The sequence below is a fragment of the Fundulus heteroclitus genome, chromosome 15, assembly GCF_011125445.2.
Source record: "Fundulus heteroclitus isolate FHET01 chromosome 15, MU-UCD_Fhet_4.1, whole genome shotgun sequence".
Classification (NCBI taxonomy): Eukaryota; Metazoa; Chordata; class Actinopteri; order Cyprinodontiformes; family Fundulidae; genus Fundulus; species Fundulus heteroclitus.
This window is the reverse complement of record NC_046375.1, coordinates 7,928,196-7,955,838: the sequence shown is the minus strand read 5'-3', so window position 1 is coordinate 7,955,838 and position 27,643 is coordinate 7,928,196. Positions and strand designations below refer to the sequence as shown.

Below are 27,643 nucleotides of genomic sequence, written 5' to 3'. Positions count from 1 at the left end.
ATTTCTAAAGAATAAACCAGCTGTTCTTACCTTTTTGAACTGATTATTTATTGTTAGTAACCTTTGTCATGGCTCAGATAAAATATAGTATGTCAATATAGTGAATCTTAAGAGTAAACACCATTAATATAGCAGGTAGAAAAAAATGAGGCCACAATCATTTCAGAGGATATCCCACTTTTAAAGCGACAGACATGCAATTTACCTTGCCAAACAAATCTGTTAGAAAAATACTATTTACAAAAAAAAGAAAAATTACCTTGTAACATTGGGGTGCACGTTTGTATTTAATTACAGCATTCGGTCTTCTTTGGCTTATTTGGCAGGAGTCAATAAGAGACCCTCCCTCAACTTGGCAAGGCAATATTAGCCCACTACGCCTTCAAAAACGTTTCTAAATCTACCAGATTGTGAGAACATCACTTGTCCAGAGCCTTCTTCAGTTCATCTGTCAGATTTATTCCAGGACTCTGGCTAGGTCTTTCCAAATGGAGCCATTTTTTTTGTTCATTTATGGCACACCTGGACTCCCTCCAATGTTTCAATTCAGCCCTCAAGCAGAAAGTTAAAAGTTTTCAGTCTAAAACTTAGTGGTGCTTCTATCTTAACTAAAGCCCTTGTTTCATCTAAGGTACAGTAACCCCACAGCATGATACTGCCATCACTGTGTTTCACTGTGGGTACAGTGTTTTTATTGTGACCCAAAGGTCCAGGTTTGGTTTCATCAGATAAATATTTCCACAACATTTCATAGAACCCTTCATCAGAACGGCTGAACTTTGTTTTAGGTTTGTCAGATTCAATATAATTGTTTGAGGGTGTGATGTGGGTGCGCATATCAAAGATCTTATTTGTTTATCAGTTGAAAGGTGTAAAAAACGTTTTTTAAATATAATAAAAATCTGCTAATTTAAGCATGTGAACACTATTTGCATCTACTGAACATTTATGAACAAACAATTAGCGCTTACATTTCACTGATGAATATTTGTTATAGGGATAGAAAACGACCGCAGACTGCTCAACAACTCAATACAAACTAGTTTCTTACATTAGACCATATCTATCATCTACGTTCTACTAAATGCATACCTTCAGTATGTTCAGTATTTCTACAGCTTTAGTGATACGTCAACGCAATACATCTCACTAAATGAACCTGGACGAACCGAAACACTTACAGTCACAATGCTGTAGTGGTTGGGGAAAGTCTTTGTGGGATAAACCGGCCTGATGTGAGATGTTGTTGTTCCTGCCGTTCCTGCAGCAAAAAAAAAAAAAAAAAAAAACTGTTAGTGACATCAAGGAAAATCCTCAGCGAGTCCAGACGGCAACCGCTTGTCTGACTTACGCAGCCTGTTGATGATGGGCATCTGATTCTTGTGATCTTTAAGGTACGCTGCTCGGAAGCCATCCAAGGACACGAGGAGGAGCGGAGGCTTGGAAAAACTGGGTAAAGGCAGACACCTGAATCATTTCGCTGTCTTGCTTCCATGTAAATTTTCCAACAAACTGTATGTTTTTGGTGCCAAGGTAAGATGCCAGAAGAAGGCATTTATGTTACTGGCAAAGCATATTTTTTTTCCCATGGAAGGAGCTGGGAATCGCCTCATGGATGGAGACATGTTTGGACAACCTTCACATTCAGCATGTTTTGCTCTGTTGCAACCTCAGTGATCCTAGAAAAGAACCATGACTAAAACGTCTGAGTGTGAAAACGTCAACAGAAAGTCATCCATCAACAAGCATCTTAACACAAGTACACAACGTGGTTGTTAAGAAGTCACACAGACAAAAGCTCAGTTCTGTCATCAACCGAGCTTATCATCTCCCCTCTTAACGACAGTATTTGTGCTGTTTGATGCTGTAATGGCAACTATCCATCCATACATGCATACATACATACATGTGTGTAAATTTTGTATTCAAAGTTTCAAGCTTCTTGGTATTTAAAAGATTGCCATTGAAAGAGGAACAGGCCCACAGCATCACAAATCCTCCATCCTCCACACATTCACCCTTTGTCTAGAGCGCTTATTGCCAAAAGACCAAAGAACGTCGTCTTAACTATCAGTGACTACCAATGGCTTTAGAAGATTTTATCCTCCATGTTGTACAAGATGACAAGATAAATAAAGGTTGTGGCCCAGCTTAAAGGCCAGTGGCTCAGAGTAAAGGTACTTTCTCACTTAACGTGAACAAGGCAACATTTTTCACGTTGATCTCTGCCGTTGGTCGCTGGACGTTTCGCCTCTCTCTCGCAAGCGATGATATATTTATATGCCAAAGTACAAAATAAAGGATAGCTAACTAATTATACGTTCCCTAGATATTTTGTTTACCTTAATAAACTCAGGTACCAGTAATTTGGAAGAAAAAATATTTATGAATAACTTTGGACTTTTTTTCCCCCAGTGAATAAATGTAATGAAATTATAGGAGAGACTTTTCCTAACTTTTCAGTTGATTTGCGTGATGCAAAGTCACAACACATAAATAACTCCAAAGTTGCAATGATTAGACCATTGCATTGAGTTTGCTCAAGAAAATTAAGTCCATTTAAGTTTATGCTTTCAGCTCAGCAAAGGTATATTGAGAGTAAAATGAGATCTTATACCTCCTTAACTACTAAGAAATTCCAACAACAATGCACTCTAGGCACTCCTTACACATTAAGAGTTCCTCTTTAAAAAGTACCACACATCCTAGCTGAACATTTCCGCTCGTAACCTTTTCATCTTTTTGTACGAGTTACGTTTGGTTTGGTTTGACTAAATGTTAGAATGTAAAAATAAAACTATATGTAATCAGGAAATAAAACACAGACCACATTTGTCTAAATTCTACTTTTAAAACAAGAGTTTAGGTCATTTAAAATAGTAGCTTAACTTTTCCATTGCGAGGATGAGTCTGTCTGGTTTACTAGTTGTGTTTATATGTGGCTTCATCTCACACAAACACACACTGGCACTACTCACAAACACATGCCTGATTAGTCAAAGTCATTAACCCAGTTTCCATAGAGACAACTGCTTTTTCCTAGATAAAACAACACATTTGAGGAAAAGCCCATGCCCAGGCTTTGGGTTAGTTGCACTAATTTAAAAAGCACTAAAAAAAAAAAAATAAATGGCCACAGGGATGGAAAATGTCACCATTTATGTCTGTAGTCAGAGTTTAAAACGTCCCCACCACCTCCTTACAAATAATCTCTTACAGCAGCAAAAGACAGAGCTGACTACATTTGTTTTTAGCAGCAAACTATGGATAATTATATTCTTTAAAAAATATAAGTGATGTATTATAAAACTGGATATCTGCAATTTCATTACCCAGGTGGACAAAGAGGCTCCTGCACCACCGCTTCCTCTTTCTCCCAGAGTGTCATTTCTGTTGAGAAAGAAAAACAACACGCGTCATTTTAACTGTGATTTCCAGTATATTTTTCAGAGCTAAAGTCAATGGAGGACCACAAACACTTACAGTGCATTGTTCAATTATTTTAACCCTTCTTTAATATTAGTAAACAGCCTTGAAAATGTATCTTAGATAATCAAAACTCCACAATAAAACAGTGAAGCATTTTAGAAAATGCAACCTTTAAATTGAGTAAATCTTTCAGTGTCCAAATAATGCAATGTTAACAATGACCAAAAGAGCTAAATCAGTGATACCCACTTTAGCCTTCTTTTCATTGTTTCAGCAGTTTTCTCTAGATCAGTCCAATGTTAACTAACTAGCTTTGTAAATATGAACACTTACATTTTTTTTAATCAAATTACCAATTACCCTTTTGTTCAAGGACAACACATCGTCTTTTTACAAGATCAGAGGATAAAGAGAAACGGGTCCTTTGACCATTCTTTGTTGCATAATTTTCTTCACAGACATGTTGGTCACAATAAGGATGAGTATTGTGGTATTGCATCATTAAGATCTTCTTATTAGTCGTTTTTCTGAAACAACACAGATACCAGTTTGCTATGGAAGACCACAGGGTGGATTAACCTGGACGAAATAGATGCCGATATAAATGGCTAGTGGCAAACTTCAAAAATGAATACTTATGGCTTTCTTTCAACAATGGCTTTCGTCTTGCCGCTCCTGTGGAGTACACATCTTACATATATTTAGCCAGCAATTTCTTCCAAGTGATTTGCAGATCTCTGAACCTCTTTTAGGGTTATCACACTGTGAGCCTCTAGGCTACTACTCTGATTAGCCTGTCAGTTTAGATGGATGGCCATGTCTTGGGTAGGTTTGCAGTCGGGCCAAACCACTTTGTTTTTTCAACAGTCTGTGAGATTTTCGCAGCTTGGGGTAATGTGGTATAATGTAACCCTGCTTAAATCTTCTCTGGATTCTTGTCCCTGAACTGCCTGATTTGCTCCCTTGTCTTCCGGATGTTGTTTTTTTCCCACAAACCTCTAATGGAATCAGAGAATATCTGTTTTTATACTGAGATTAAATTACATGCTGGAGGTCTTTGTTTAGCGATTAGATTACTTCTGAAGGACAATTGCTGTACTGTTTTTTTTATTAAGGGTTATCAGCGTAGGAAGGAAGCAGAACATGTATCAACACATTATTGGAAACTGAATAATTTTCCTTGCACTTCACAACTGCTGTACTATGTGTTGGTGTGTGACATAAAATCCCAATAAAAACATAAAGGTCTGCGACTGTAACGTGAAGAAAATGTGCAAAACTTTAAAAAGGAATGAATACTTTTGCACGGGACTGTATGTTAGTGCAAGCTAAAAATAAATCCTACGTGAGGGTATACACACTTGAAAAAAAAAAACCTTTACATTCTCAAGGTCTTTCCCACAGACAAGGTGACACCAACCAGGATATTCTGTTTTTTTTTTTTTTCAGACAACTAATACATTAGTCAAGTAAACTGCTGACAGGACATGCAACAGAAGAGTGTTATCATGCCGGTGAGAAGTCCCCTCCTCACTGCCACGAGGTCAGCATTGTGGTTTGGAGCGAAAACAGGTAGGCAGTGTCTCAGGAGAATCCGTCCCTGTGATCCACAGGAAAATCCACGCGTAGCATTTTAGAAAACACGCAAAATCCACAGAGAAGCCTCTGCTTATTTTTCATATATCTTCATCTTTTTTTCCAAAGTCAACATCCAGAAAGAAGTGCATAGACAAATCGTAGAAGACAGCACGTAAACAGGAGTCTGGACGTGGGGGAAACTCTGACTCCATTCCTCCCGTGTGGCTTTCAAGTTAGCTGGGCAAGAGGAAGTAGAGGAAAAGCTACCATGTAAGGAAGCACTCCACCCTGAAGGACCACTACCCGCATTCAGCGCCGCAGTCCCAGAAAACCAGGAGGGATGTTCTGGCATGCCAGTTTGCAATGAATAGCATAGTGGTGGTGCTGCCCTCGTTCAACCAAATGGAAAATAAGGCTGCTTGAAACATTCCTCTCTTTCATGGGAGAAAAAAAAGGTGTTTACAGCCCGTTCTGGAAAAGCGGATACATAAAACGCATGGCTACTCAGGGGTTAACCTGAGACTGCACGTCCAAGAGGGTTAACATTCACGTCTAGCTTCTTAGTAATCTGAGCCATCTTCCCTTCTTCACTAAATGCTCCCTATTTTGGGCCTGCAAAGGATCCTGAGTGGAACATTTTCAGGATTAGCAGAAACCCATTTTTCTTTCTCATAATTCCCACAGCAACTTTGATGCTTTAAAACGCCAGCCTGAGTTTTTAACGTCATTCTACCAGCCAACCAGTGCACTAAACACAATCCAAATAACAGATTGCTCCAAAGGTGACGTGATGGTGCAATGCAATCAATGGAAAAAGACTCAATGGAAAAAAAGACTCCCCTTTCTTAAACCCATGGTTTAAAAAAATCAGAAACATGTCGATGCCCGCACGTGGAATGTTAATAAAGGAAGCAAACAAAGAAAAACTGATACAGACGCCTGAATTTGAACAGACGTCTGGCATTTAGCAGAAAAAAACACAAGGAAACGGTTTAGTGCATGAGGTCCTTATACGCACTAAACCGATTGCTTATAAATCCACCAATCTATGACAAGTGAAGCATATAGTTGATTTCCCTGTGAAAAGGAGTAAGTATAGAGTCATCCAAAGTGCAGCTGGAAAGTATTCACAATGCTTTGCTTTTTTTCCACGCTTCTATGATAGAGCTTCATTTAAAAATGGTTTGCATATGTTTCCCCTAAAACTTCTACACCCAATTTCACGATGAAAAAACAAAAATGAAAAAAAAAAAAGCACATGCAAAATTATTAATTTCCTAAACTCTGCCAAAGTCCCTTTTGGCAGCAATTCTTTTGTAAACATCTAAAAGCTTGACACATCTGTTTTGGGGTATTTTCCCCCCATGTTCTTTCTGCAGATCCTCTCCAGCTCAGTCAGGTTGCAGGAGTGACGTATTTAAGCTCTTCCAGAGATGCTCAACCAGCTCAAAGTCTGGGGTCTGACTGGGTCACTCAAGGACATGAACAGGCTGCTTTTGAAGCCCCTCCATGAACACACTGGCTGTCTGCTCTTGGTCTTTGTTTGTGTTAAAGATGACTTGTTGCCTTTGTCTTAGACTCAAAGCACTCTGGGGTAGGTTTTCTTGTAGAATTGCTACTTTCCAGGCAGCTATCGTTTTACCTTTTAGGAGGATTAGTCTCCCAGTTTCTGCAACAGAAAAAAACATCCCCACACCATGATGCTGCCACCACTATGCTTGGTAGTAGGAATGGCATTTACCAGGTGTTATGGACAATGCTTTAGTATCCATTGCTTGGTCTGTGGTCTAATATGCAGTCACAATTGTGGGACGTTATATAGACAAGTGTGGTCCCTTCAAAAATTGTGTTCAATCAGTGGCAACAAGACTCAATTTTGAGCGTAGGTGCAAAAAATCTCAATACTTATTTTTTGTTTTAGTTTAGAAACTTGCTGCAAACATTTGCCTCTGTCATTAAGATGGATTGTGGGCAGAAGTTTGAGGGACAGTGCAATTAATTCATGTTGGAATGAGTGTATGACTTACAGAATGTAAAAAAAAGTGCAGCATATCATTCCTAGATGCACTGCAGGTGGGTTAATCTTTTGTTGTAGCAACTGGCAACGGGTCACCGGTGACCCTTGGGTATATATATTTTTGACTTCAAAGCCATGTAGTTCCAACCGTAGACCTCTATTTTAAAAACTCTTGTTTCAAGATGGTGGTCTAGGCCCTCCTCCTTTGAATAACATCTTATTTCTCCAGAGCTAATGTTACTCACCATAGCTCATTTCTCAAAACTCTCCCTCCTCCTGTTTTGAGGCATGTTGCTCGGAACAGTCAGTTTAGACGCTCATTGCGACATGTGGAGATTGTAGCCAGAGAAATGACCGTCGGGTGGATGTATCGCTTGTGGGGGAGGACACTTAAAACTGGACAGAAGCAGCAAATGCAAAGCTCATCCGGTTGCTGTGCTCTCTGTGCATCCTTCAGCGTATAAGCCTGTTTTTGGTGTTGGACGTACATTTTCACCAGGAAATATGTGTAAAGCTTCTGGGAAGACCCAAATAGCAACAGAAGAAGCGGTGGAGCTTATCACAGGAATGACCATGTTTTTTTTCTGTTTACTTATAAGAAAAGTTTTGGTGAGCGCCGAGACATACCTACAGAAAAACAGGTCTAGAATAGTCATTTTTATTATATTGCATTCACATTTGAATCTGTCACACAAAGGGGTTTTTGTCTTTTGGCTCCCTTATTTTTCAGCTAGAAACTCCTTGCATCAGCCTGAAGTTGCATGTCGAAGACTTCTTAGTTAAAAAATGTAAAGTGTTACCTTTACAGAGACACCAAGCCCCTCCCTCTACTCCAAAGGGTTCAGGAGCAGCATCTAAGGCTACGTCCACACTGCCGGCCTTGATGCTCAATTCCGATTTTTTTGTGAAATCTGATTTTTTTTTGCGTGGTCGTTCACATTTCCAAATATATGCAACTTGTATGTGATCTCCTGTGTGAACTGAATGCGTTCAACCTAAGTGTCCCGCATGCGCACTCGAGGACGCGATGACGTCACATGTAGCAAGCGTGCTCAGTGTTTGCGGAAGTAAACATGGATTATAATGCTGGCGCGCATTTTGCGGTCATTAATTTATTTTCTAACCAGAGTTTTCCCTCCATTGACTGATCTCCTTATTGTAGTCCGCTATGGGTGTCGTCTTTCTTCCCGCTTCTGCATATCAGGACGCAGTTTACTTACGTTTGTCGAGTATCAGTGACGTACAGGTCGGATAAATGCGACCCGGCCGTACAGACACAGGTCGCATTTGAAAAGATCAGATACGTATCGGATTCAGGACCACATATCCAAGTGGCCTGGGTCGCATTTGAAAAAATCCGATCTATGTTGTTCAGACTGTCATAAAAAGATCAGATCCAGGTCACATATGGGCAAAAAAATTGGAATTGGGTCACTTCAGGCTGCAGTGTGAACGTAGCCTGATTTAATTTGGGTATATTTTCTTCTTTAGAATTTTGGGGGTGCCAGTTAAGGGGTTAATGGTATCTGGGAAGAGACCACTACCTCCACCTATTTGGGTTCATCAAAAGGTGGAAACTAGTGTAATAAAATCCTTTTGTAACTTTTGCTTTTAGTTAGAGCTATATTGCAGCAAATACCTCACTATTGTTATTATCTAGTAATCTAAGCCTCCTTCTCCAGGTAAGACTGGGATCAAATGATGATTTTTGTTGTGCTCATCATTTGTTTGCCTCAAACAAAAACTTGAAAGAAAATCCCTAGATTGGAAAGTCCCAAACCGTATCTTTAAATAGTTGCTTCTGATTTTGGACAGCTGCCACTTATCAGTGTCCCTATCGTTTTTTTCCAGTTTAGGTTACCCACTGATTCTGATGTACAATTATCTGGTCATGAGGATTGTTTTGGATCCTAAAAGGAATCATTATTCTCAAATTCCAAAAATGTTAAAAAACAAAACAACTGGACTTTTTTCCGAAGTTTGAATACATTTTGCTTCCCATACAGAAAGCTTTCTCAGTTCAAATGTCTGGAGTAGTGTGGAGTTCCACGCTTTATATTATTACCCTAAAAAGGCCTCACTTTGGCTTTGATAACATGCAAATTAAACTGAACTAGTCCGCCCCTTTGCAATGGGGAGTCTTTAGGGTCATTGTTGGCCTGGTTTACATAAGAGATGTTTTCATCTACATGGAGGTGAGGATTGAGGTGAAAATTAGAAGGAATCAAACCTATTGATTCCAGATCAAAACATCTCTAAAGGTAGCCATTCAGTCTGATTCATGGGTTTTGGAGCTGGCTGACTTGTGCGGATCAGATGTGTAGTATGGAAGTTTGTCCTTAGGCGGCAAGGGGGGCCTAAGGTAGCACCTTTCCCTCACAGGTTGAAGCCTTTCTATGTTTATTTTAGATATTCTCTTTATGCATGTGTGGATTTTGTCCTTTTACTTCGACTTTCTCCCACAGTGCAACAACACATATTAGGAATATTGCATTACCTTTTTGTGTCTCTCTTGGTGCACAGGGGCCATATTATACCCTGACTCTTGTGCAATAAATATGTCCATCAGTTCACCCAAACAGGAATAAAAAGATGCAGGAAATCAATGACAATAGCAAGATAATTGATAGAGGGGGGTCACAAGTGGCTCTTAAAAATATGTGCGATATTTGTAGTTAAATAAAAAAAACAAACTAATTAACATTTAATTTAATTGCATGCCTTCTATAATAATGATGTCACATTTTTATTGTCATTAATAACAATGACACCTAATAATGATAAAAAATATTTATCTGTTTAGTGCCTTTATATCATGTATATACTTTTATAAATAGTGTTTTTAGACAATTGCTTCGATTTTCTCATTAAACGAAATACATCAAGAAAAAAACAACATGTTAGCATTCCTTAAACGTTAACACTTCCAGTTTTATGCTTCACAGTTTGTATGATGGTCTTTTCCTGGAATGCTGTATTTAATTAATGACAAATACACCCTTTCATTCTAGTGTCCAAAGGATTACATTTTAAACTCATCTGTCCAAAGAACATTGTTCCAGAAGACCTGGTTTTTCTCTGTGAACAGACTTTAGTCTGGCCTTCATGTTCTTCTTGGAAAGCAAAGATTTCCAAAATTCAAATTGCATGCCCATTTTTTCAAACATATTTGACAAAACATACAGGCCATATTAGGGTGTCCTAATTCTTTATCACTACTGTACTTTAGATTAGACTGGTTTGCTATTTTGTCTACTTCTCGTTTTTTTCCTCATTGCTATAAGTATGTGTAACTGTCTGTGTGTTTGCCAATGTCACATCTGAATTTCCCCATTGCGGGACAATAAATTAATTCTTATCCTTATACAAAGGTAAACATGATAAGGCCGAGCATATAGCCTTGGGGAATCCCACAAGAAATAAACAAGTGTTCACAAGTGACTCATGTGTATCAAGCATCGTATAGTACTGACGTTTGGGTAAGAATTATTTAAACCATATTAACACTGTTCAAGAAAGACAGAAAGTTTTTTGTACTTTTCTGCAGTTACTACTGTAAGGATGACGTAGATTACTTTTCTTAAGAAGTGGCTTTATCTAAGAAGTTTTAACAGTTGCAACACTGTCGCAATTTGCATGTAAATATACTACAACTCCCTTTTAAATTATATATTTTCTAAACAATGATTATTAAAAAGTCTTTAAATCGGAAGCTTACCTGAGCTGTCGGGGCCATTTCTCATTGCAATCAGCACAGCCAAAAGGAGTACGCACAGCAGGACAATCTGAGTAAACACAACAGATTGCAGTTTCACTCACCAGAATAACCAATTCATTAAGCACAGCTTAAACTCTGGGCTCGTCAAACACAAAACAATATACAAGCTCCGAAATTAAAGTGCCGTTACCTTCGCCTTATTTGGCTGCTTTATTTTAAATAATTTTTTGGTACAGTTGATGTCTGACTACAATATTACTTTCAATATCCACTTTAACCCTGATGCAAGTGAGAGAAGAAGTTACATTGGAGCATTTTTAAATTGATATTATCATGAATATGGTCCTTGTGAAAAGTTGAGATTTGTATTGATGCAAGTCAGCAATTGTAAACTAAATCAGCCGCCGCCGCCTCGCCAGTTTTATTATTATTATTATTTTATTTTTATTTTTTTATGTTGGCGAGACGCTACCGCCACCGCCTCACCAAGCCGCGGCCGCCGCCTCGCCAAGCCGCAGCCGCCGCCACGGTAGCGTCTCGCCAACATAAAAAATAAATAAAAATAATAATAATAATAATAATAAAACTCGATATGCTTGCATGTTTATTTGACGTTAACACGCGGTTCTTTGTTGTTGCTTTCGCGCGTGCATATAGTGAATGGCAGGGCAAAAACACATGGAGTTCTCGCCGTAAAGCGAGACTTCTGTGTGTGCGGGCCGTGAGCTCTTGCAATGCAAGTGCGGTATTTCCCCCACAGACCCCCAGGGCGGCCGAGAAAACCTTTGTTCGACCTGAAATGACTCATTTAATCATCCAAAACGGTATGGAACACATTAATTAACTGAAAAATGTTGCATAGTATGCCTTTAAATTTGGTTGATTAGTGCTAGGAATGGTATAATATGTACAAAAATGTTATCCAATAATAAGAATATACTAAATTGCAAAAAAAAAATATCTTCAAGGGGCAATTAATTTGGACCAGAATATACAAACTCTACATACAACAAGAAAATTCACAAGAGTTTCCAAAAGAGAGAGAAAAAGCATGCTTACAAGATTATATCAGGACTCCATGCAGCACAATCTAGACTAATTTATAACGCCTTCAGATAAAGGAATAAAGGCCCTGAGTACCAGTTCGATCTTACCTTTTAGGCATAATTAAACTTTCTTGATAGTAGAAGTCGGTGTTCAGAGGAGGCCAAGGACCTTTAAAAATTAATATTACCCTCATTTTCAGTCTTACTCTGAAGGCCTGATTAAGGGCTCTCAAATCAGTACAAGCATTCTTTGTACAAACATTAACCACAACAAACCATGTGGTAATTTGAAATATATTATCATCACCATTGACTTTTTGGCAAAACAGTCTCTGCACACATACGGACCCCATTACACTCAAACAGCGACTATAAAAGTAAACTTACCATACTGAAGAGACTGCTCTAGCAGATTATTCAGTGCAACTGCATTGTACACAATAGTTGCAATGAATCATATTTTGAAATATGGTGATTTAATAAGTGCTTGCATGACGACAAAATAGGAAAAAAAGGATATTTTAACCAGCAAAAGTAGCCAGACTGCCAAACCGTTGATCAATGGTGAAATTTTTAATGGATTGAATTTATATAGCACCTTTCTAGTCCTACTGACCAATCAAAGTGCTTTAGACTAGAGTCACATTGACCCAATAGCATTCATAAAGGCGCAAACATTCATACACCAATATGTAGGCAGGTATGGTAGGCAGTTTGGGGTTATGTGCCCATGAGCACGTCAACATGTGGCAGGGGAAAAATGGATTTGAACCCACAACTTCCACCACTGAGTTACAGTAGCCCAAAAATCAGTTAGAGTTTATCATGTCAGGATAAATCTGAATTCTCATCATGATAACTTATATTTTACAATGATGATAAATGGTACCGTTATTCCACAAGCTTTTCCTTACTTTATCAATAAGCTTTTTTTTCCCTGTCCAGCGCTAACTTGCGTTTAAAAGTAATTGTAATTTAAGATTTTAATCCATCCACACTAAAAAAGAAAAAGGTGTAACATAAAAAACTATAAGCTACATTTACTGGACGTCCAGTCCTAGGATCATTATATTTTAACATTTTAGTTAAACTCTATTCTCTGAAGCTTGGCCACCATCTCTGAGATCCAATTTTTCTCCGTCTGTTAAAATGTTTGTGGGAAATGCCAACAAAGTCCTGCTGAGTTGGTATCTGCTGAGGGACAGCATCCCTAGAGAGTGGGGGGGGGGGGGGGGGGGGGTTGTAATTAGACGGGCGTTTCAAAGGGCACACTCTGTTTATGGAGAGATGGGGGCGTTCCGCCTAGACGTCACTGACAGCAACGCCTAAAACAGACCCTCAGTGGTTCTTGTGGTTGTTTGCTTACCCTGCAGCCTGAGACAGTCTGGCATCTTCTGTGTCGCACGAATTAAATATTGACCGAAGTAAAATTTTACTTTTAAACTTTGACCATCTTTTTACCACTTCGCTAGAAGTGTTATTCTCACAAGCTGCAATTCGAAGGAGCATGTCTTAAAAAAAAACATGAACTTACTGAAATTGTCTACTTGTCTGCTGAAACCCTGTACAATTGGCAAATAAATTGTGATTAAAAAGGTCTTATTATTATGGTATAGGTATACTGTAGATGGGGGACAGAGATGTAAAAATAGCTTCCTCTAAGATGACCACATGCAAGCTTAGTCTTTATGTTCACCGCTATTGATATATGAGGGCCTTCTTAAGAAAAAAACTAATTGGGTCACTAAAGGGCTGTCAGTTTTCAAAACGCAGCATTGGGGGAATCGTCGGAAAAGTCCTCTGAGTGTGACACACACACACACAAACGGGGCATTCCTAGACAGTTATGTGAGTCCATTATGTGTGCTTGGTGTCTGGTTGTTGCTTTTTTCCCCACTCTTTTCTTCAGCGATAGGTGAACGGGAAACAGGATATCTGGAAGGGATTTTCCTTGGGAGCGTAGCCTATGGACCTTGTGGGAGGTAAAAGCCCACAATTTGTCTCATGCAAAACCTACAAGTCTGACTCTAAGTGATACTTTACAGCTTCAGATCATCAACCTCGCCAGTTTCAGCTATTATTGTAAAAAAACAACGAAAGTTTGAAGTCCACTTTGAAAGCAAACTTCCCGAAATGACGGGCCAAAAGCTCGGTGAAAACTAAGAGCTGTTTTTGTTCAGCAGTTGAACAAATATTCCTTATGTTGGGACAGAGGCTGGCCCTACTTTCCCCTGGAAAAAAAGCGCTGCATTTATTTCTTTTTAAAGCCTAAAAGTATTTGTGGTACAAAGCAATGTCATGGAACATTGCCCCGTCTAGTCTCTGGCTACGGTGCCAAGCAGACATCTGGTATTCCTGTGGTTTTAAGTTGAAGTTGGAAAGAAACAACTGAGAAATATGCATAAACAAATGAGCTGAGTTTATAATTAACACATGGGTAGTGTTCATTTTTAATCACAAGCTTAGTATGTTGGGATGAATAACAGATTTTTTTTGTATCTGTTCTTATAAACTGGCCATAGCAATCTACAAAACAACTCGAAGATGCTGTTTTGTAGATGGGAAAAAAAGAAAAAGAAAACTTGGAGTAGGCGTGGTTACTCTCTATGCTTGTTATTAAAGAAGGCTATTTTGAGAAACCTCAGACTATAGACCACCCTTTCAGGGTAATGCAAAAATAACATGGGTGAACTAAAATGTCTTACCCAGGCTAAAACACCCCGGAGGTGTCGTGCATAGCTGGGCCTGTTCTGTGGTCAACAAGCAGCATTTATATTGTCAACACACACCAAGTACACAGCATGTATTTAACCAAATCACAGTGTCACATGTATTCGCACTGGGATCTAAAACTTTCATCTAAGATGTTGCTCTGTCTACTTGTATTTTTTTCCCCCTGTGTTTAAATTGTTAAAACATATGACAATTGTTAACATTTTCTTGGAGTTCCCTGTACTCATATTGAACACTTATAGATATACGTCTGATATAACAATCTCCTTATTTTGTTGTGTCATCTCTTATTTAATGAGTAAACTAATAAGAGATTCAGGAGTTCTCTGAGGCTAGACCTGCTGATTGAGATAGGTAAATGAAAGGCAGTGCTGCAGGTTCCCTGCTGAACGTATTTTTGAACCCAAGAGAAAAAACATGACCTTTACACAAACCGTGAAAAGTCACATTATCTTGTTATGTTAAAGCCACAAAATTCACTTGATTTGAGGGACAGTTTATGTAGTGAACCGACACAAAGTAGTGCATGATTGGGTACTGGAAATGATGTATGAATGATTTTTTCCATCGTTTTTTCCCCCAAATACATATCTGAAAAGTGCGGTGTGCATTTGTATTTGGGCTTGTGAGTCAAATGCTGTTTGTAAAACCAGCTTTTGCTGTAGTTACAGCTACATTTCTTTTGAGGTATGTGTCTACCAGACTTTCATAGGTTGACACTGAAATGTGTCAATTCTTTTAGAATAGGTAAAATCAGGATGCAGCCATTTTTAGGCTTTTTAATGATTCTCAACAGGACTAAGGTCTGGACTTTAACTGGGCAATCCAAACATATGAGTATTCTTTGATCTAAACCATCACTTTCTAACTTTGCCCCATATTTAAACCTTATAATATTGTTTTAGAATCTCACCCTGTTTTAAACCTCTCTACAGCTTTACCATTTATCTGCTTGTTTTCCTGGGACTTTATGATGCTGTTTGTTTACTAATGTTCTCTAATAAACCTCTGAGGTCACAGAATGGCTGGATTCATACTGACTTCATATTACACACATAAGAACTCCATATACTGAATTTGTTACGTTGTATTTATGTTTCACTGTCTTTGCATTTATGCAAAGACTGTCTTTGACAATTATGCACTACTTTCTTTCGGTCTATTGCATATAATCCCAATAATATGTTAAGGTGACAAAATAATTTTCAAAGTAAATTGGCTTATAATTAGAAAAGCTTATTTCACCAAACCCAGCATTTGTTGCTGGGAGGTCCAGTTTTGCACAAATGTGGACCACCTGCAGAACCTTCTCTGGCCTCTGTCTCTTTGCACTGGAGTGAAAACAGTATTCCACATCAGCTCTGGCACCACTGACAGTCTCAGCTGTGACAGCTGTGGATTAATGACGGGCAAAGCAAACAAGGTGGAAATGCTAACATGAAATTGTGGCTTTTGTACTTGATAGAGATTGCACTTCGGTGTAAAGCCAGTTGCAGCAGCTTACCACTGACTGTGTATTAAGGAAGTTTAACGTCTAAATTGAACTTTAACTTATAATTGGAAAAAAGATCTTCAGAAAATCTCGGGTTTTTAAAAGTCTCCAAAATTGCAGCTTGCACAAATTTAGCTTTAATATAAAAGTAAAATAGTAGTTTACCATTAGCATTAAAATCTAATATACCAGGCTGTTTGAAGGAGCCTATTGAGTCTCTTTAGTTGAGCTGTGAGTAACTGACACTGCTCCTGTTCATACACCACATTAAGTCTGGTTATTCGGAGAAACTACACATACCCCAATAAATATACAACGGCGAATCCACTTCTTTCTGCGCTCTGCGCGGCTCCTCTGGCTCCCCAGCTCGGACGTCCCGAATAAAGAGGCGCCCTGCTCCAGTTGTCGCTCCTCTCCTTTGGTTCCCTCCATGCTGCTGAGCGCACTGACGTCCTGAGTGTTTGCCAGTACAGCGGAGCAGAATATGAGCCCTCTTCTGCTCCGGCATGCGCAAAGCACCGCCTTTCTTCACGTCTCCATGTGTGTAAACCCAGCAGTCAAACACATGTTGCCGCCTGGTGCAGCATACACAGTTTGACCTGAGGGGGTTGCAGTGGAGTAATTTAATACAGCAAATCTTCAAGAAAAGCCTGCTAACTTGCAAACAGATCTAACGATTCTGAAAACTTTAAAGCAACTAATGTTATGAATGTTTTTAGTTACAGGCCAGCTGAAAAGTCTGGAGAAATGTCTTTCTATAGACAGGACTGGGCCGACAGAACAAAGAAAAAAAAGCTAAATTGTAAAAAACAACAGACAAACAAGCATTGGTTTACAGTTAGGAAATGCGGCAAATGCTACTAAAGTCGCCATCTTGTGGTCAATCTACATCATTGCAGTCACCTTTGGTGCCCGAAACAGGTTATTTTAGGCTGTTCTCTGCAACTATTTAAAAACTTGAAAAATAAATAAATAAACATTTTAACATTTATTATTATTATTATTATTAATCGTATTATTATTATTAATCGTATTATTATTATTATTATTATTATTATTATTATTATTATTATTATTATTATTATTATTAGTAGTAGTAGTAGTAGTAGTAGTAGTAGTAGTCGTAGTAGTAGTAGTAGTAGTAGTGGTAATAGTAGTAGTAGTATTACTTTTTTATTAATTATTATTAATATAAAAAACGTTTAAAAGGGACTCTTTTATTAATGAGGTAACTTTTGAATGCAATTATTTGCAGTGCATTTTATTTAGGAGCATCAGGGTAAAGAAGGTTGAATACAAAAGTACCACTGTAGCAGTAGCAGCACTGGTAGTAGTAGTAATAGTAAAAATGATGGTGACAATGATTATTATTATATTGTTATCCAATCACAATAATACTCACACATACAAAGTATGTTATTATAAAAAGGCAAAAAGCCACAAAGTGCTTCAAACAATTCAGTGTAAACACTACGGTCAACACTAATTACTGTGGACATTTTATTTATTTATTTAACATTAACATGGGAAGGGTTTATATGTGTGATCTTGTGCTAGTTTATACAGGATGTCCACCTGCATCAAGAAGTGGATTGTTCTTTGTACTTACTCTTTTTACGAGGTGTCCAAGTCTCGTCCTTTAAAACTACCCTCCTGCAACTTCTAGATGCATACCTTCTCCAAAACACCTGTATCAAATGGCTCAATTCCCTTCTCTGCATGCCAGTCAGTTCTGCAGAGGCCTAGTTACAAGCCATCCCATAGCAAAAAGTAGTTTATTCAAGTGGAGCCTACTAAGAGTATACTTATTTCATACTTAAAAGTACTGAAAAGTGTAAACAGAAGATTAAGTACATTAAGACTAAGACTTAAGCTTATACTTAAGTTAGCTTCAAGTATACTACTTTTTGCTAAGGGATTCATCAGATTCAGGTGTTTGATAGGGAAAAATAAAAATTAAAATATGTTTTGCTTTGGGTCTCTGGAGGATAAGAGTCCTTGCAAACCTTTCATGTTGTAGTCTCATTTTGGCAGTTTAACAACACCCAAAGGCAGGAGTATGCTGTAGGTCTCATGGTGACATTTTATGTTTTTTTTTAAAGACTTCTTTCTCCATTTTGGCTTCTGTTTCCAGGTTGGACATGCTCACAAGCATTTTGATCATCCTCCACTTTTAAAGTACTTTCTGTTTAGTGCAGTTTCCATCTGTGATTATGTTGAAATGCCTACATTACAAATTCCTTTCAGACTAGTTCAAATTCCTCACCACACCGATTAGTTGCTCCAATCTTATTTTTTTGAGGATCGGAGTTAGCTTCCAATCCCAGCCTGGCATAAACTGTAATTTTAACACATATTGTTTGGAGCACAACAAATAAAATGTCTGCAGCTCAAACTTCCTTCAAAATTACGTTGTCATCATGTGCGCCTGAAGTCATTTGCCCATGTGTAATTTCAGCCATTTTGAATTGCAATGAATGGTGGGGTTTCCTATTTCAGCATTTCTAATTACATTTTACAAAAAAAAAAGAAAGAAAAAAAGTAAAAGGTAGTTTATTCAATTGTTGTATTGCATTTTCCAGCAATGGTATAACTGATATTAGATATCCACATATCCAAACTTGTTGGGAAAGGCTGCAGATTCTCATGTTGGAAGTAAGTTTTTTTATAATTGTTGTGGCTGAGAACAATTCTCCAGTCCTCAAGAGCCGCTCTGCTGCGACTTTTATGTATGTTTAAAATGAATGACTCGTTAGCAGGCCTCTGAAGAGCTGAATGTCATGGTAATGAGGGAATGCATCCATTTGATTCAGGTTTGCTGGAAAAGGGATGCGTCTAAAAAAAGTTGCATAACAAGAGCACTTCAGGTTACTTTGGAAAAATGACCACAAGGTGGTGTTGTTGCAACATTTGTGTCATCCTGCAACAAAAGCCTTTACATCAATAGAAGCTGTGGGATAATGTAATACTACTCCAACCGCCCAAGCTTCTGAGAGATCAGCTGTGTCCTGTGGAGTAACAGAAGCCAAATGTGACTCGTATCTTTGATCTCCAACCTCTTTGTAGTTTTTACTCATTAACAACCTAGAGTTTAGTCCTGTGGCTCCTTTTCTCTGAGAGAGAGAGAGAGAAAAACAGTGACTGTGCATGTTTAAGTTGAAAAAAAAATCTATATTCACAGACCGATTTAGTGTTTACATTCCAGGCTTGCGTTAATGTGCATGTCAGAGTGTATGCTATTATATCTGGGAGTTGTATGGCTTGTGAAATACATCATTATCTCAACCCTGTGTGTGTTGATGTTCACCAAAACCACTTCCTGTGGCTTTACATTTGTGCCCATGAACCAAATACAGTATGTTACCTTGCAGCAAGGATGTCCTGGGTTTGAATACTGGCCTGGGGTCTTTTTGCATGGAGTTTGAATGTTCTCCCTAAGCATGTGGATCATGTCCGGCTACTCTGGCTCATAGCTGTTAGGTTAATCGGTTACTCTAAAGTGCCTTATAGGAGTAAGTGTTTACATTCACAACTGTGTGTCCTGTGTGTCTGTGTATTGTCCTTACCAGTCCCTTTAACAGCCCCGACAAAGAATAAGCAGATATAGACCATGGATGGATGGATGAATAGATCTATCAAGAGATTCCAAAAAAAAGTAAAAAACAAAGCAACTGTTTTCCGTAGTTGAAGACGTTTCGCTTTCTCTCCAGGAACCTTTCTCAATTCAAAAAGTCTGGAGTAATGTGCAGTACCAAGCTTTATACTACTGCCTAACAAAGGCCTTGTAATGGCTTAGACAAAATGCAAATTCAACCGAAACAGGTCCACCCCTTAGTATCTATCAAGAGAAACTCCAAAAACAGGGGAGGTAACATAAAATTGTAGAGTTGAGTGAATGCTGAGGGATGGAGTGTGCAGAGATAACCAACTTTCTGCGGAGTCACCACCGTACAGACCTCCAAACTTTGGACTTTGGCTTAAGAACAATGCAAAGAGAGCTTCATGGGATGGCTTTCCATGGATTGTGCATCCAAGTCTTAGATCGTCATGTGCAGCACAAAGCATTGGATAAAATGCTTTGTGCTGCCTGATGCTAGCATTGGAGACATGTTCTCTGGAGAGATGCACCATATGTTTTTGTCAGGCAATCCAATGCACTAGTCTGAGTTCGTCAGTTGCAAGGAGAACGTAACTTAAGGGATTGCATTATTTCAAGAGTAAAGTTTGGTGCAGAGAGGATTATGGTGCAGCTTTTTTTCAGGAGTTGTCCGAGTGAAAGGAACTCTTAATGCTTAAACATAAAGAGGTCCGACACATTTTGGACAATTTCAAGCTCCCAACTTTGTGGGAACAACTATGGGATGACTCCTTCTGGTAGAATGGCCTTCCCCTTCCCAGAGGGGACGCAAAGGGAGTCCATGGATTATAACTACTTTTGGTAATAGTGTGTGTGTGTGTGTGTGTGTGTGTATATTTACACTATACTTGCAGCTGAGCGACAACATTTCTTGAACGTTTTACTATTAAATTAAGGACTTTGATGTAAAGTGAGGACATTTTTTGGGTTCCTTTTTGGGCTAGAGGTTAGGTTAACGACTAAGGTGTCAGTTAGGTTTGTGTAATGGTTAGGTTTAGGGTTAGGTTCATAGTCAGGCTACAGAAAGGGTTGACAATGAATTGAAGTCAATGGAAGTCATTGACTGGTCCTAAGTAAATATCTAAAACAAAGATGTGTGTGTTTGTGTGTAGTTGTACTTGCAGATGAGTGAGGACATTTTTTCTAATTTTACTAGTAAAGTGAGGACTTTTTAATGATCCTCACTTTTTTCTGGGCTAGGGGTTAAGTTTAGGACTAAGGTGTCAGTAAGGTTTAGGTTAGGGTTAGGTATATACAGGGTAGGGTTAGGGTCAGAGTTAGGCCATAGAAAGGGTTGAAAATGAGTGGCAGTCCAGGCGCGGTCCTCACTTTGTGTTTAAACAAGTATGTGTGCGTGTGCTCTTGCTGTCAGAAGTTAGTTTTTGCTTTGTTTTTTCCAGAAAAAAAAGCCAAATTCCTGTTAGCAGAAAAATCCCTCGAGGTAAACTTTGGATCAACTTTATCATAAAACTGAATGTATTTTTGCACCAATCAGCGTGTGGAGGGAACAGCAGAAGTGGTGATACAGCGAGCATGAAGTGACAGTATGGGACATAGAGTATCTGACAGCAGTGCACCCACAGTTCTCCTCTTATAAATGAGCTTGTGGAAGCATGCATGCAGCTGTAAACCTTCTCAGCTCAGGATAAAATCCTGTCACAAAAGCCAACCCTGTTCAAGAATTCAGTCTAACATTATGTTCCTCGTCTTATTTTAGTTCAGGTTTCTATTCAGTCGTATCTAACTTTATTTAGTTCTAGTTTCTCAACTTTGTGGATATCTTTAAATGAGTGAAAATGGTGCATGCTGCTATTTTTGGTTTAGTTGAATGTTGTATTTTCTGCGAATCTGTGCCGTGCCGCATAACAAATAAGGAAGATCATTCGTTTTCACACTCGAAACAGAATAGTTTCATCGTCCCGCTTCTGGAACCTAGATGTTTTTTGAGCAAACACGTCGAATTTCGTGCACAATGAGCGAAGACAAGACAAGACAGCTGGTAAATAGGTAAACAACTGTGACTCATTCACAGACATTCATTAGTGGGACAAGTGCTGGGAAAAGTGCGGAGGACTCAAGACAGATTCTGAGGGAAAGAACAAATACCAAAGGAGTTTTGTTTGGTCACAGTGACAGCTGGTGGTCATGCTGAAGCTAACCACTCATTTCCTCCTGTTTAACTTAGACACGTTTTCTGCTGCTGTAAAAAAAAAGTCACTGATAACTCTGACAGCAGGAGTCGTGTGAGCGTGGCAGCGGTTTATTTTCAAAATGCTGATTAATTGTATGTATTCAACATTTTGGCGCAGAAGCTTTTGCTAAGCCTCGCTTGTGTCCGTTACCACTGAATCAGGTAGTATACGCTCTCGTCTTGGGCACATGTTTTATGCCAATAAAACCGTGCACACATGGGTCAAATGCAGGTCAAACTGTTGCCATCTATGCTGCCTCGTTACGTTCGCCTTAGATAAAGTGAACAAGCTCCAAACCACAGATGAAATTGTGCAAATTTCAGGAGGAAATTTGGAACACCTTCACAAAAAGAGGAACGGCAACTTCCTACTGAAACTGTTAAAACTGCCAAATATATTTAGTCACAGCTGCTTAAATAAGGATCTTATTCTAGGCATACGGGGCTTGTCACAACGATATTTGATAGATGGATTTTGGTAACAATGATTTCTTTTATTGCAGGACATAATAATTTAAACCAAGCTGACCCTGAGATGCACCAATACCTTCATGTAGTATATTATCACTTTGGTGATAATATACTACATATAATATAATAGCGAGCCTGACACTGTAGTGTCAGGCTCGCTATTCATTCTAATCTAATTTATAGCCATGCATAAGTCAGTTCCCTTGGGCTTTTGGGTAGTAAGTTGGAGATTATAGCAAAAAGGCTGAGAACCACTCTACTTTATAGATACGAGCAGAACGACATCACATAGTACTGATATGTGTACCTTACCTTTTCATGTCATTTGTTTAGACTTTAAACCATCACTGCTCAGGACAAATTCATTGTGTTTCCCAGCTATTTTTGCAGTTTTTTTTTTCCATTCTTGTAAGTCGTGGGTTGTTTCTTTGTGCATTAATATACAAACCTGTTACATTTTTAAACTCACCCTACTCAGTAGCACATTTTGTTAATTTGAGTATGTTATTTTTAATAACTGCATAGCACTTTTTCTAATGCTGTAAATTGGCCCTTACTGTACTCTCTCTTATTCTTTATGTTTTTACCTTTGTGTGCATCTACTTGCTTTCATTTGCCTTTCACTTTGCTGCAGGTACACCTAAATTTCCCCACTGAGGGGCAATAAAGATAATTTCTCTTCTATTCTTTGGGTAAAAGCTCAAAATGTGAGGTGTTCCCTAGTTTTTGCATTTTAGTTACAGGTAATTTTTTTAAAAACTAAGTAAAGAACTGCAGGCCTGGGAAAAAGAAACAAATTGAACACAAACACAATTTCTCAAAAAGGGACACACTGGACATCAGGGGGTAGCAGCCTTTCTTTGGACATGTGTGATTTAATTGAAGTAACAGATCAGAAAGTGACGTGAGAATCAAGGACAGAAGAATTAGAGAATAAGCAACCAACAGACTGTGGCAATATAGCAGATTACTGCAACCATAGTGGGTCAGTCCTTTGTTTCCTTGGTTAGGAACTGCTCCAGTCCTCACGCTGTGTCTTGATGGTTTGATGAATTGCAGGTGAGCAAGCAGCACAGGGGATACAACCCTTAGAACAGATCTGTGAGCAGAGGAAGAGGAAGAGAATAAAACAACTCAACAAAAACAACTAAAAAAATCCCTGATGCTACTTCCTTTCCTTTCCTTTATTTTGCATAGGTGGGAAATAGTATAAATAAACGTTTTATTTGTGATTTCCTCTTAAATATTATAGCAAGATCATTAAAAAAAATTTGGGTTCTCACTTTTTCTTTGAACAGTAAAAGCAAAAAAATAAATAAATAAAAATAAAAATGGTCACATTCAGAAAACCTTTAAAGTTCTCATTACTGTATGTCTGCTAAGATGCAAGAACTTTCCTCCAAAATGTTTACATCATCAAGTTGGCAGGAGAAAAACATGATTTAAAAGGGAAACTTTTTTTTCTAATTACACGGTAACCATTCGCCTGTAAAAACAACCTGGCTGCTAAGCTATTAAGGGCTGTATTTAGCTTTAGTCTTATTTATTTTGATGTAATTCTAAGTTATGTAATTGTATCACACTGCATTTAAAATAAATAACAGCTGACGTCAGAATGATTGCCACTAATTATATATGGCTGTAATCACCTATGGTAAATTTAGCATTTTAATTGCTGTTCATATTCATTCCTGGAGACCTCCTGGGTTCTAGATTTATGCATGATTTATAAACATATCCCCGGTGTTTCTCTACTCATCGATCCACTCTGAGCTAAATCAGTAACTAAAAGCCTGTGTTTGACCTTTTTCACTTTAGTTTTAATAGGAGACATGCTGTCAGTGTTTATAGTTGAGCTATAGAGACAAAATTGGGGTCTATGATAATCAATCAACGTCGAGGTGCAAAAAGATGGTTTTATACATTGACGGCATAGTTGTGCATAGGGATTGTGCCTATCTGTGGACTCTGTCACAGGACAACATATATATATTTATATATATATATATATATATATATATATATATATATATATATATATATATATATATATATATATATATATATATTTTTTTTCTTCTTCATTTCTCTTCACCTACTCGGACTATTTTGTGCAGATCCATCACATTAAATTAGATTTAAAAACATTCTAATTACTGCTTGGAATGCAACGACATAGGTAAAAAGCTGCTGTGGTAAATACTTTTGCAAATAACTGTAACTGGTGGGAGACTGTGTTTTAGTGCTGACTGCCAAGACTGGTTTGGTCATAATTCAAGAGAATCTTTTCCCCTGAATAATGCAAAGGAAATATCATACAGTGTGAGTTTATGCTTGGCTTAGACACTGGCTCCGAGGGAAAATTTACCCAGAACAAAATGTCCAAAAAGCTCTGCAGCTCTTTTGACCAGCCTCGCTATTTATTGTCTGGATTTTGCAAACACGTCCACATTACTGTACACCCCTACAGTTCATCTGACAGAGCAGCACAGGTGTGCAGCGCTAACTGGGGGTGTCGTGGCTATAATAAACAGATTCACCTTTAATTGGGGGGGTGTTTTAGAATAATTAGCAAATGACAGCAGGAGCGGTGGCAGGAGGAGTAACGGTGGCAGAGCAAATGATGGGAAAAATGAAAGAGTCTAATTGAATGTCAGCGGGAAGCTACAGGCCATGTTGATCTGCATGTAATGAGATGTGGGCAGCTGAAGGGCACCCCTCCCAGGATGCTATCAGGATATATGGAGGAGGCAGGGGGTGGAAACCGGGAGTAGGACAGCTCCTGTCTGTGTGGCATTGCCCTTAATGATGTCCTCGTGTGGCAGTGTTATGTAATGTGTTCTCCACTGAAGTTAAGTTAGACTTGTGCGCCTAAAGCCCTCCCCACAAGTTCTACTGTAACAAAGATTGGTGGGATTTATTGTGTGTGTGTTTGTTTGTGTGCACATGGACAGACGTTTGACATCAGTAATTATATCTACCTGGATATAATATTAGTACATTATTAATTTGGGACCTTTAATGTCTCATTTGAGCCACTTATTTTCCACGGCGGAATGACAAAACTGCAAACATCGTCAGTGAACTTGTTTGTCCAAGTTTGAATGTGACTCGGTTCAAGTTATGTGCAGTGCACTGAACGGTCTGGACAAATCTCACACATTCCCACGGAAGGAGAAATGTCCTGATCCCGGTGTGAATGTGAGTTTGTGTGCATATGTGAGATCTTTCTTGAACTGAGGATCTCTGCCTGAGGGCACGGCTGCCGAATGCACCCATGTCTGCAATTCCCTCATCTGGCTGCCGGGGATTTTAGATGTGTTTGGACGACCAGACTTCGCTTCCTTGGCAGAGTCTGGCTTATGTCATACTTTCCTGACTGACTCTTTATGTTGAACTTTTTTTTACCTTTCCCAAGCTCATTCTTTGTGTCCTCTTTTTCTGCCAGGTTGAATCCTCCTTGTTGGTTTCCACATCAAACCTGCGTCTGTTCTGCAAAACCCCTCCACGACGGATCTCTCCGGAAATCCATCCACAGTCGTTCGATGCAGCTCCAGCGTTCCCAGAGGTCACCTGCCTGCCCGCTCTCCACACCTCTCTTCCTCTTCTGGAGGAAGAGGAGTAAATAAATCTTTTATCTGGCACATTCTGAGTCGAGTCCTGGGTTCAGTTCTCCATGTGGGTCAGGAAGCTCTCCAGACTGGATTTATGCAACGTTTTTCTAGTCGTACTGACATCTCAAAGCACTTTACACCATAGCTGTATTCACCAATCGCAAATGTTCATGCACCAATACACAGAATGTAGGCAACCTTGGGTTATGTGCCTTGCCCAGGGGCATATCAACATGTGACAGGAGGAAGCTTGAATTGAGCCCACAACCTTCCAACTGCAACTCTACCCACTGAGCCACATTCACCCACAGAGTGTCTGAACTTTTAGCTGGTAGTGTATAAAAAAATCATAGATACCCTCACATGTTTGAGTAAATATGCCTAAGTAGGAAGAGGAGAACCCACAAACGTTCCTTAGCCACCAACCCCCCTTGGGTATAATTATTATCAGAATTAGAGTTTAATTAAATCAGCATAAAACCTTTCTTTTAGGCCTAATTAGTAAATTTTAAGTTTGAGCTCAGGGCTATTTCAGAAGCTAAATGTGCCTAGCATGTTATCATTTCTAAAATCAGCTCTGACGCAGGTTTGGAAACCTTAATTTGTTGAATACGGAATGAAGGTTTCGCTTATCTGACCCAAACTGTGATCTCAGAAAAAAATACACTTATCAGGATGTTTAAGGCTCTGCCATAAATCTAAATGTTTGGACATCATCTCCATCAGGGGTCCGTTCTTCGTACGTCGCTAACTCAGTTAGCTGGATTTGATTGTTGACGATTTGACATGATCTTGGATCGTTTGGTTCTTCGAAACTCATCTTGGACTTTTTGTCATAGCAACATGTGCGCCAGCTTAAACCTGCTTGCGAGCAGGCTTATTTCATGTAAACAGGATTAGATCGCAGGTGTATAAGCAGAGGAGATGGGGAAATATGCCGTAGCCATGTCCATTGTTACGACTGCAACCTGTTGCGGAAGGTGTAAGAATAATTTCAGAGTTTTTTTAATTAATAGCGTATTGCGCAATAGACATGATCCTTTAACGCAGCGCGACAGTGTCATATTGTAGAGAGATTTTTCTTGGTGGCTGTTATAAACAAACAAGCACATCATTTAACAGTGGCTTTTAAAGAGGAAAAAGTGGTGTTGGAGCCATAAATAGAAAATATTTAAGTTATTTGTATGATGGTTTGCTTTTTATTTTTATCATATTCAGTAAGAAGATTTTATTGTGAAGTTTAGTTTTACTTTGAAAGGCTTTCTTCCTGTCGAGCCCTATATTGTATTAGAAAAAACTATGGATGGATTATTTAGACACGGAGCAATACAGTTTTAACGTGTAAACTGTGGATGACTTGGAAAAGGAAGAACTTGATTTTTTATGGATAAAGAATTTTTTTGTCAAAATTCACAGTTTGCACGCATCCTTTACTTCTCGTGTCTAAGGAATGACACTGAAATTTGGATCTTATGACATAACAAGTGCCTTTTTAAAATAAAGTATAATAATTAAAGGTTACCATTTTGTAGAATATTCTTGTACTTCACTTTTACTTGTCCCCATGTTCTAGTGGGTTCTGTGGAGGCTCTGATATAAAAGAACAAAGTAAATATGAGATCATTAAAATGCAAAAATTCATACTGTAGAAAGTGATAGAAACATCTACCATGGACAGTATTTACGCATTAATTTGTCTGCTGCTTTTTGCCAGCTC

The 27,643-nt window shown here is 38.6% G+C and overlaps 1 protein-coding gene across 2 annotated transcripts in view; it reads right to left on the bottom strand.

Annotated features, from left to right (window-relative positions):
• The window catches only part of enpp1 (ectonucleotide pyrophosphatase/phosphodiesterase 1), a 37,539-nt gene extending 21,009 nt beyond the window's left edge, over window positions 1–16,530 (bottom strand). The window contains exons 1-5 of one of the 2 annotated variants that reach the window (XM_036147304.1): window positions 16,314–16,530; window positions 10,743–10,809; window positions 3,333–3,390; window positions 1,352–1,449; window positions 1,182–1,261 (exon numbers count right to left, since the gene is read on the bottom strand). In XM_036147304.1, coding sequence (XP_036003197.1) covers window positions 1,182–1,261; window positions 1,352–1,449; window positions 3,333–3,390; window positions 10,743–10,809; window positions 16,314–16,445 — 435 coding nt within the window. In that variant the 5' untranslated portion in view covers window positions 16,446–16,530. The remainder of the gene's footprint in view (window positions 1–1,181; window positions 1,262–1,351; window positions 1,450–3,332; window positions 3,391–10,742; window positions 10,810–16,313) is intronic. The other variant, XM_036147303.1, reaches the window with a different exon arrangement.
• Window positions 16,531–27,643: the final 11,113 nt, after the last annotated feature.